General features: G+C 35.9%; 1 protein-coding gene across 1 annotated transcript; it reads right to left on the bottom strand.

Moving 5' to 3' along the window:
* Positions 1-255: 255 nt before the first annotated feature.
* On the bottom strand, positions 256-11,571 carry LOC127414476 (uncharacterized protein KIAA2013 homolog). The gene is made up of 4 exons (XM_051652518.1): positions 11,380-11,571; positions 9,988-11,116; positions 6,853-7,706; positions 256-2,686 (listed from the first exon to the last, which is right to left on the bottom strand). Exons 2-4 carry the CDS (start codon positions 10,976-10,978, stop codon positions 2,669-2,671), a joined length of 1,863 nt encoding a protein of 620 aa, XP_051508478.1. The 5' UTR covers positions 10,979-11,116; positions 11,380-11,571; the 3' UTR covers positions 256-2,668.
* Positions 11,572-12,186: the final 615 nt, after the last annotated feature.

Raw genomic sequence — 12,186 nt, 5'->3', positions numbered from 1 at the left:
CATGCTCAACAAGCCATGTGATAAGATGCAGGGATTGATGGTCTCAGATGCTGAGGCAACTGAGACTTGTCCTCCACCAACAGGATTGAGGCGAGTCACTACGCCACCACGTGGACTTAGAATTGGGCATTCCAAAAAAAAAAAAAAAAAAAAAAAAAATATATATATATATATATATATATATAGGCAAGTGATGGAGAATTAATTAGGTTAATGCAACCTCTGCTTATTACACCTGGTACGGGGGTCTAGCTGATAACAACAACAAAGCAGTGCGGAGCATCAAAGAGAAGTTAGGAAAAAGATGGATAGGCAAAATAACATTATTTCCTCATATAACATGTCTAATTTCTCTGCCATACCACATTAAATATTTGCCTGTTTTATTTATTTATTTATTTATTTTTTAAGAATAAACCGGTTTACAACTGCATGGTGGAAAAATGTGATATACGATAAACTTCAAATTAATGTCAAAACTAAATTCAATTTCAAGTAGATCTACATCGAGAAAATAATTATATCCAAGGGACATGAAATGACATTCTATAAAATGTATTATCCAGCATTAAACAAACTGTAGCTTACAGACAATTACATGTGCAAACTGACATCAGATAAACAAATTATGGGGGAAATGAAGCATTGCTTTCCAACTCCCCTTACTCTCACATTATCACATATTGTTTATTTATATGCAGTTACATTTTAATACAAAATAAATAAATAAAATGCCTTCTGAACCATGTAGGCTTTAGGTTTAGACCTACAACTAATTACTATTTAGATCACGAAAACCGATTTTATTGTAGACTATATTTTATTGAAAAAAAAAAAAAAAAAAAACATGCTTTTTATATCTAACGAGAAGTTCTCCAAATTGCTAAATAAAACATGTATTGGCTAAATGTATATTATAAGTTGTATGCAAATATATATATATATATATATATATATATATATATATATATATATATATATATATATATATATATATATATAATGTGCAAACGTTCTTGCGCTGACGTAGACCGACTCATTTTGACGAACTGCTTGCTCAACTCTTTCACACACATCTAAGAACACAGTTAGTCGAAGTCTGCCTAGTGTTTTCTGCTCTCTGCATCTTTATAAACTGTATGGATAGATGCATTAAAAACATACAGCAAAGTTCATTTACGATATATCGTGAAATTTGATACAGTATCCGGCAACCCTATTGAGCATCGATACAATTCTTAATTTGGGATGGCATTTAGTTCTCTGTGCAGTTATTGCGGTATAGTTCACCCCAAAAACGAAATTCTCTCAGTATTTACTCTCATGCCATCCCAGATGTGTAACTTTCTTCTGCTGAACACAAACAAAGATTTTAGAAGAATATCTCAGCTCTGTAGGTCCATAAAACTCAAGTGAATGGTGGTCAGAACTTTGAAGGTCCAAAAAGCACAAAAAGGCAGCACAACAGCAAACCACACGACTCCATGTCCATGTCTTCAGAAGTGATATAAGTGTCTGTGAGAAACATCAATATTTAAGTCCTTTTTACTATAACTATGCTATATACTGTAAGCTTAATAATTATAATTAATTGATCATATACTAGGCTATAAGCTCCAATCCTGGCGTCTTCCGTTGGTGTTGTTAATTTTGTTGTTAGCTGGAATCGTGCGGGCAAACAATGTCAGAAGAAAAACGGTCAACACCAGATGACGTCACTATAGGGGTTACTATTGTGAGTGTGAATGCAAGAGGGGTTAAAGTCTCCTCGGGTGTGCCATTCCTCGTAAGAGTTCTCATCTAGAACGTTACTAAGGGAAAAACACCAGGACTGTAGGTGGAAAGGGGCTTACCACCATGTTTTCTTTATCCTTTCTTTTAAATCTAATCACACACTTAAAAAAAAAAAAAAAAAAAAAAAAAAATCCTTACAGCTTACTTGGATTAAATGAACACATCAATAAACAGAGACAAAAGAATATCTTTGGCTAGTTGTAAATTTGTCAAAGTGTAAATCAAAGTGTATAATTACAGTTGCAGTAATGCTGTATTTAAAACAGAAGGGAATGCTGTCTTCACAAGACTCCATATACCATGTGATTATAGGTTGTCAATTTACAGTAAAGGTTGACGGGCTGGAAATAAAAATATTTGTATTAAATCAGAGATGTTGAAAGGTAACATTTCAAAGGATTCAAAGGTGCATTCCAGTTTCATCATACATTGCAAACAATATTCATTGCAATGTACATTCAGTACATTCATTTCACTATTGTACTATAGTACTAAGAATTTTTAAACTTCAAATCTAAAATCAACGGACATGTTTAAAGATGATTAGGATATGAGCTGCACAGGGATTTTTTCCTTTGTAGTTGCATTGACATTCTGTAAATTATTGTTTATAAACTAAGAATAAGGCTGGTTTAGATCCTTCATGATTTACATTTTATCAATATTTTAAAACTGAATAAATTGGTACCTGCACAGGGGCTAAGCACCTATAAAAGATCCTTTGTATTTTAGCAAAACAAAACAAAAAAGCAAGTGATAATTAATTAATTACACACAAATTACTATTTCCCCAGCAACCCAGTTAAAATCAATCCTGAGAGGACATCCAGAGATAGAGCTATATTTAATGATTCTCCACACACTGGATTAGGCTTCATGCAGCGGCATCATCCTGTAAAAATATTAAAGTTTAAAGATTAAATATGCAGACTCAAGGTGGAAAATACTTTTGATGTTTCTCATATGGCAGTTCTGTCTTCATTGTACTTTGTAGACTTCAAAATAAACTGAATCAAGTGCTGTGTTGTGCAAAGACTTAACTTGAATATTTAATGGTATTTGGCACTCATATTTTATACACGTTGAAACTGTCTCCTTGTCTGCATTTAATAATGTATCTGATGGGGGTCAACATTAATCGCAAATATGTTGGGAGCCCAAAAAAATATAAAAATAAAATGCATCATCATTATCAGTGCATAACTTGCTGTGATTTAAATTTTGACACTTACCTCTAATTGCCATTATGACAGAAATTAGTGTTTAACAACAGCCATAATGAAACGAAAATGTTTTGCTTATGCTACCACTTTGTGAAAAGTGAATTCTCATTTGAGTTGCCTTTTCAAACATAAGATAAATCAAGAATTGTTACTACTGATAGGCCAAAAGAGTTTTTGCGATGAGAAATTCTTGTGTCTTCATCCATACATTTAATTATTTATTCATTGCAAACTTTTGATATATAAATTTAGCTAAAATGTAATCAAGATAATTTAATTTTTTTCCATTCTGGTCTAACTTCTCTCAAATTCAACATATCCAAAAATGACCCTTTATCTATAGTGTGTATTACACAGTATGGACACTTTGTTGAGCAACTCAGACAAGAAACTAATTTCACAACAATGATGACTAAAGTCTACTAAATAAGCTTCACTGTATGAACATACAATAATATGCAAAAGTCTTAGGCACATAATATGTTCCACAAAAACATTTGTCTTAAGATGATTATTTATATCTTCAGCTTTAGTGTGTCAATAGGAAATATAAATGTTAGACTCCCAAACCTTACTTTTGCAAATAGAAAAGATTAGAAGAACAGGGAGCCCTGTAACAGATGTCATGGCCCCCACAAAGCCCCCCACTGAACATGGAGTGAGTCTGGGATTACATGAAGAGACAGAAGCAATTGAGACAGCCAAAATAGATAGAAGAACTGTGGCAAATTAAGCTTGGAACATCCTATCTGCCAACAATGAAGAAAAACTGCGTCCAGGAGTATCTAGGAAAATTGGTGCCATTTTGAAGGCAAAGGTGGTCACACCGAATATTGATTTAGCTTTTTTTTTCTTTTTTTTTTTTTTTTTTATGTTTAATGGACTCTGTATGATGTTAATTGATAAATGAAAACTATTTATGTCATTATTTTTGAAGACATCCTCACTATGCAACATTTTTCACAAGTGCCTAAAACTTTTGCACAGAACTGTATATGGACCCAGATTAAACAAACAAGATTAATCCAAAGCCATTAATTAATTTTCATAATGAAGAAGGCATGTCTAACTCTTGATTTGTTTATTTAATTTAATCAAACTAAGGCAATATAAAACACAACAGAATTAGAACAAATGCAACAATGCATAAAATATTATGTATGGACTCCAACATGAATTTTTTTTTAGACCCACGTGACACACAATGCAAATCCTTAACATAATCGAGCAAATAATAATGGACAAATTCTTCTTGCAAATTTTAGCTTGTGTCACTTGTAGGTTTTCATAATTGTTGACATGGTTTGAATTAGACCCCTCGCTATTTAAAGGCAGGGATATAACAGCGAACATCAGCATGTGTGATATAAGTGCATATGAAATGGTGTGAACTACACATCAGACTATGTGAAATGGTATTTTATGGCTCAAACATTTAGAGTGGTCACGTGTTTAGTTATATTCCAGTAGTGCTTTGTAAAATATCCTGCCGTCGTATTTACTCGATATTCAATAGATTTTAGGTCAGTCACACAGATGGGTGAATATCACAAACATGTCCAGGTCACCACAAAATAATAAAGAAAAAAATGATATACAATTATTATAACTTTATATTTATATTATTATTGTAAGCAAAAAGAAAATGATGCCTTTAAAGACCATTAGCACCCCCATTAACAATGTTTTACTAAGAGTGTCTTGGTAATTTCCATCATTCTCAATTATTTTTATTAGATTCTAGTTAGTTTCATACAGTATTTTTTATGTTTTACAGTAAAAAAAAAAAAAAAAAAAAAATACAATGGAACCCATTAGAGGAATGGGAGGGAATTTATTTTCTGAAATAGTTTTACGTTACCTCGCAAAACATTTTGCATTCCTTCAAAATTATTTTGTGTTCCCTCACAATAAATTAACCGTGGTTTTACAATAGTAATATTGTAGTACACATAACTGTAGTAATCATGGTTAATTTTGTGGTTACTATGGTTTTACTACAGTAACTATAATATTTGTAGTAAAATCATACCATAGTGTAACCATATTTTAACCACGGTATTCATGTTAAAACTGTAGTAATTCAGAAAAAACAAAACTATGGTAATAAAAATCATAATCATTCTGCCAAAAAACATGGTTAGTTTTACTAGTAACACCATGGTTAATTTGTAGTACATGTACCATTGTTTAAACATTGTCCTTGCAACAAAAATGGTTACCAGTTTTACCACAGTGAAACCATGGTGCATTTTTCGTAAGGGCATGCTTTTATGTGGAGACCATGGTTTTAAAAACCATACTTGTTCTACTAATAAACCAATGTGTTTACTATAGTAAAACTGTAGTAATAAAAAAAAATTTGGCAGAATTATCATAGTTTTGTTTTTTCTGTATAATTACTATGGTTTACAATGAATATCATGGTTAAAATATTGTTACACTAGTAAAACGGCACTGGCAAATTTTGTGGTAATACTTTTACTGCAAATACCATAGTAAAACTACAGTTACTATAGTAAAAAAAACATGGTACATTTTATGGTTTCTATAGTTTTACTACAAATACCATGATTAATTTTCCTAAGGGATGGATAAAGGTATTGCGACGGAACGCAAAACTTATAACAAGGATACATAAAATACTGCGAGGGAATGCGACACTTTTTGTGAGGGAACTCAAACTACAAAAATACATTTCCTCCCTCAGATATACTGTAATATGTTTTTTTTATTTTTATTTTTTTTTTTACTTATATCAGCATAAAATCAAGGTTGTTAAATACTACTACGGTGTATAAATAGTTTAGAATTTAAATAGTTAGAAATGTTTTTTTTTTTTTTTTTTTTTGGTGAAATGTGACCTGGACATGTTCTTGACTCTTTCAAGTGACTCTAACTTTACTTCCTCAGTCTACTTACATAATAACTTCCATCAGATATTTCACCAAAAATGCTCATCAGGCAATCAGCATTGACTTCCTGGACTAATGATTCTAGATTTTAAGTGAAATAAGTTGATGCATTTGGGGTCAAATTTTCCAAAGTAGAAACAACTTCGCTATACCAACAAAATATTTAAAGTTCAAAATGTACATTAAGATGACATGTGAGATCCCTTTTAATAAGAAGCAGAATGTAAACAAAAAAAAAACTTTGCAGAAAGCAGATTTAACAAAAAACAAAAACCCCTTGAACCAACTTGGAAGAAGAAAGACTTGAAGGCACCAGTGAAATTTCTGACCAAATAAAATTCAAATCCTAACCCACTATCCCATCAAAACTAAAACAGATTTTGTTTTAACTGCAAAAATTCTACATATAAAACATGGGGAAAGTCATGAGATAAATTACATTCAGACAACTGTCCTCCGAACTTAATTAGCAAATAGTTATTCTGCAAAGCGGAATAGCATTTCGTATATAAAAATAAATAAATAAATATCTAGATTTTCTATGACACAAATCGGTTCCAATTGTATCAAAATGTTGTGTCAAAATGAATGAGGAAAAAACAAACATCACTGAATAGTGTCTTTAAAGCACTGGTGCTTTCAGTTTATTTTTCATTGTAGAGAACACCCAAACTGAAGATCGCAGCGGACTTTAAACAACTATTTCCAGCATGCCCGACCCTCCAATTACAGCAGATTGAAAGTTTGATGGGTTACCCAAACCAATTATCATCACTCAGTTTCCAGAAGTAAAAATATATTGCAATGCAGAATTTGAGAGTTACACGAAATTAGAGCGAGAGGAAAAAGAGAGAGAAGATTCACACACACCACAGTTACCACCCAACAAAAATGGCTCATCTTCATGTGGCCGTCTATACCTTACTCCTGAAGAGTGGCTTGGCTCCAGGCCCGCAATACTCATTGTAGATGAGTTTGAAGAGAAAGAGGTGGAAGAGCGTGATGAGGGACGCCACACTGAACCAAAAGAGAAAGGGCAGCCCTGGATACTGTTTGGCCATGTGGTCTTCGTGAGCTAAGATGGCCTTGACATGTATGGTGTGCCTCAGGTCCTGGAGGTGAGTAAGATCAGTGGAGATGTACAGCAGGGGAGTGATGGGCTGGGTCACCATCACTGGAAATGTGTGACCTCGCAGCTCTGAGGTCAGCTCCACGGGCTCATTCATGCAGCCGGCTTCGCAGGCATACAGCTTCACCGGTTTCTCTTGAGGCTTGACAGACACATGCAGGAAGGGTTTGCCTTCAACGTCCTGCAATACGGCCAAGTTAATGAGGTCTTTATTGTAATGAATGCCCCTCAAAGAGTAACTGTTGTGAAGAACATCTGGGTCAGCCTGGAACTGGAGGTGGTTTTCAGTGAACTGCAGACCGCCAAAACTAAGGACCATGCCTTGCATCATACCATGAGCTCCTGCCGCCACAAGGACCTTGCAGCCCCTTTTCTGGAATGTCAAGTTCCAGAGGTTGACAAGCTGCAGGATCTGAGCTACATTGGTCAGCCGCTCTGGCCACAGGTTCTCAGCGTGCATGGTGGCGTGGCCGCTGAAGCAGTGGTCGGCGTAATTCAGGCTGGACTCCAGCCGTTCATGCTCCTCTGCAGTCAGACTTTGATCTAACAGGGGTGCTGTGGAGGTGGAGAGAATGTAGTAAAGGGTGTTGTTGACTGTGCGACTGGATGGAGTATGGGCATCTGTAATCTTTCTGATCTCCACACCTGTAAAGCAGCAAAAGGCATACAAAGACTATGAAATATTTCTTTAATCATGTTCTTCAAGAAATAAAAAAAAAAAAAAAAAAGTGCTCTCATCCGGAGTTTAGACACATAGAAACCAATACTGCCGGCATTAGGGTAATGCACATATATAAACTCTGAGTCAACATAAAGGCTATCACATTTTGATCATTTCACACATTATTATTCAGAAAACAAATAGTGAAAAACAAATTCAGAGATGTTCAGAGATGTAACGCACAAACTGGTCTGATAAGCTTCCGAGCTTTTCGTATTGCTTCGCAGTTTCTCTCCACCATACAAGCTGTTGGTTTGCATGACTACAACAAGAACTGAATATCAATAGAGTAGAATTCAATAATCAAAATACACTACACTAGGCTTTGCTTTCAAAAGCACAGAAAGAGCCCTTCTATCAATGGGAGCCTACAAGGTAACAAAGCAGTGCATAACACGGGTGTCCCATTACAATTATATGAGTGGTACACTGGCGAGGAGACAAGAGGCCATTTTTTTTTAATAGATGTCTATGGAGGAGATGCTTCAGTGTGCTTAATAAACTGCTTTTGTGAGGAAACAGCTCATCACTTAAATGAACTGACCACCTGTCTGCTAATCTTCAACATGTTTTACAATAAACAATCCTTTTGGAATGAACTATGTGTGGAGTTTACTATGATAAATCTGTTTTATAAGAGATAACACAGACAATTTTGTGACAGCTAGGTGTCAGTTTACGGCCCTCCTTATACATTTGTATGGTATCCGCAAACGGTGACTTACTGTCGTAACACGCTAGTTGACCATTACGCCCTCTCCTATGGTAAAAAAACGGAGGTTGTTGGCTGCATTTGCAGCTTACTTGCTGCCTTATCAGTTAATGGCTTAACTGACAGCATTTTTGAATTAATATAATTCTTAAGAAAACTGGTCTCAGAAATCAATTTACGATATTCGATTAGTGTTTTTAATAGTTGACTATCTGGTGCAGAAAGAGTACTCGATTAGTCGATTTTCTGGGGGTTGAAGTAAAAAATTTCAAAGTGGTGTAGCCATCTAGAGACAGCAAAAAAAAAAAATAAAAATAAAAAAATAAAAAACTGTCATTAAAGGAATATTCCGGGTTCAATACAAGTTAAGCTCCATCGTCAGCACTTGTCGCATAATGTTGATTACTACAAACATTTATTTTGACTTTCACTTCTGTTCCAGTTAGGCAGAAGTGAATGGGGCCAATTTTTGGAGGGTTTAAATGCAGAAATGTTTAGCTTATACTTTTATAAATACACTTACATTAATTCTTCTGTTAAAACTTGTATATTATTTGAACTGTAAAGTTGTTTAAATCATCGTTTAAGGTCTTTTATGGGTTATTTCATTATGGCATACTTCATATATACAAGTTGTAAAACTGGATATAACTGTACATAGAAACGTTTAGTAAGCGATATTATTCACAATAAAATCATGTTTACAAGCATATTGTTTACATCGTATACTTTTGAAATGGTGAGAGAGTGATTTAACATTTATGGATTGGCCCCATTCACTTTCATAGTTAATGCCTCACTGTAACCCAGATTTTTTTTATTTTATTTTTTAAAGAAAAGGAGGGACAATAATTTAGGTTGTCCAAATCATCTTTTTGTGGTGGTGGAACTTCTGGTTATGAATTGCTGATGTTATTCCTTTGGTGGCTCAGCAGTTAAGGCTCTGGGTTATTGACCAGAAGGTCAGGGGTTCAAGCCCCAGCACCACCAAGATGCCACTGTTGGGCCCTTGAGCAAGGCCCATGACCCTATCTGCTCCAGTGGTGCTGTATCATGGCTGACCCTGCACTCTGACCCCAGCTTAGCTGGGATATGTGAAAACAAATACGTTTCACTGTATATATGCAAAAATGTATTATGTGTGACCAAAATAAAGGCTTCAATTCTATCAAACCAGTCTCATGCTAACACATCTAGCTTAATGTTTAAGTGTTGGCTTTTCTTTTTGAAAGAGAGTGATAACTGTATATTTTCAAAGTCTGTAGTAAACAACAACTGTGACGTTTCAGTATTTAACCCTGAATAATCCTTTAAGATTAAAATAATTCAGGTTTCATAAAGCTACATTAATTTATAATGAATTGCATCCAATCTGGTTACTCTCACTGCTTAGGGAGAACTTGAATTTCCACTTAGTCCACTGGATTTGAAGTATCAACAAATATCAAGTGACATTGATAATAATCATGTCAGAGTTTGCTCAATTAACTTGCCAGATATGAAGAGATCCACCCATGCTTGCTGGTGCTCTTGCACTAACTCCTCCACATTTGCTCGGAGGACATCCACCATCTCCCTCTTGACTCCATCTCTAAGCTTGCCGAGGGTCTCGTCCAGTTTCGCTCCTTCAGTAGGTTCTGATGTGTAAATCACACTCACCACATTTTCGGAGTAGTCCGACTTGGCAGGAACCTGGATCTTGGTGCTTAGATTCTTAGTGGCCACCACCAAAAACACAATGTCCTTCTTCTCCGTGAGCACCTTACCTGAGGCAAGCATAAATTCTTTGTCTTCCATCTTTTCCACGGTGCTCCTAAACTCTAAAGGAGACTCTATAGACAAGTCAACTGAAACGACTCGGTCTGTAGGGTTTGAAATGTGAATCCTCTGAAGATAGACATTGGGTCGACTGCGGAGAGCGATGAATTCCTCTCGTACAATGATACAATCGTGAGGTGACTGAAAATTACCTGTCAGGACACAGCGGGATGACAGCACAGAGCCTTTTCTGTACCACAGCATCATAGCCCGCGCCTCCAAGCGCATTCCTGGAATCTGCAACTGTGCTATTGGGGAATAATCTGTTTGGTGAACCGGTGCAGATCCAGGCTGTGAAGATGAAGCTACCCAGATTTTATTAGAGTCCACGTCAACCAGAAAATGTCCATTACCGACCACAAATGGTACTGATTGTTTTGTCTGTGGGGTAGAAACTACTCCCTCCCCTCTGTCAACCAGAGACAACCACCTGTGAATATCAGTCTGCAAACACACACCCGCAGCACCGCCAGAATCCCTGGAGATGCTTAGAAACTTCAGGAGCCCATCTGAGCTCGAATACCAGTAGAAAATGAGGAAGAGAAGCAGTCCAACCAATACACGCCGGGCCCAGCTGCTGGAAAGTAATCCAGGAAAGCCCTTTAATCTCTGCTGAAGCCACATATTCTGTCTTCTGCTCAAGATGTCCTTTGATGGACTGCACATGAACTGCTGCTGTAGTCCTCAGTGTCGGGTGATCACTATAAGTGTCATCAGCAACTTCCCGATAGCAGTACAAACTGGGAGTGGCTAACAGCTGTGACAGGCATAGTAGTATTAGCTCATCAAGCTAAACTTGAAAAACTACAAATACAAGAGGGACAGGTTGTTAACAGTGGAATAATGTTTGAGTACTTTTTGACACAAGCAGCAAAGATACTGTTTCGAGTGTTTGGTCTTAAGTCTCTTGAGTTTGTCTATTACCCGTTAAAATAAGTGCAACAATTAAATTCAAAATAATCTACTTCCAATCTATTCTATAGTGCGTTCGTGTGTTATTCATGTGCGTTCTCTATTTGCAGTGTTATCATGCTAGTCAGCTGACTAGTCAACACATTTCTGCTCACCCAGCTCGCGCTGCCTCGTCCAGATTTACTTTGTCACATCGGAGCTACATCTGCGTCGCTTATTCATGTTTGCGTGCTGGAGTTCGTTTTGCCGGTGTTTATTTATCTTATTTTATTTTCAGTGTGTACTTATCAACCTCTCAACCAGCTGACATCTCTGCTGTTTGTGGAAACAAACCAAGCTGCCGTAAAACCAACGGAAGGAGACCTATCGTAGGGTCGTATCTAGAAGGGAAACCTATTAGTGGGAAGGTCTCGCGAGAGTCAACATTTGCTGTTATTAAAGTTAAGGTTAGGGTTAGTGTTAGGGCTTGAGTTAATATACGGGTTAGGTTTTATGGAAGAGGTAGGTTTACAGTTTCTGTTGGAGTCCAAATAAAGGTATTAAACACCGTGTATGAATGTCGCGTGCGACTCTCGCAAGAGTTTCTCCAGCACGACGGTTCTCTTCTAGACACGACACTCTACGAACGCTTCATATCGCGGTTCCACAAACAGTTATTAACAGTCTGTCTTACGTCATTGAAAGGCAATAGCGGAAAACAACACAGATCCTGGATCAGCACATGAGACGAAATTACTTGCGCCCTCTAAACGGTTTTACGACAGTGTTGGTGGTAAGTGCTGCTTGTCACGTTTGAATGAAGATACTAAAAAAGTTTCTATACGACTATTATTTTAATAATGGACTTTTTAAAATTATATTTTGGCAAGTTATATGAAATGCGTGTAAAAAAAAAAAAAAAGGAATATATATATATATATATATATATATATATATATATATATATATATATATATATATAT

Source organism: Myxocyprinus asiaticus, chromosome 24, assembly GCF_019703515.2.
Source record: "Myxocyprinus asiaticus isolate MX2 ecotype Aquarium Trade chromosome 24, UBuf_Myxa_2, whole genome shotgun sequence".
In the NCBI taxonomy this organism is placed as follows: domain Eukaryota; kingdom Metazoa; phylum Chordata; class Actinopteri; order Cypriniformes; family Catostomidae; genus Myxocyprinus; species Myxocyprinus asiaticus.
This window is presented reverse-complemented; position numbering and strand designations above follow the sequence as displayed.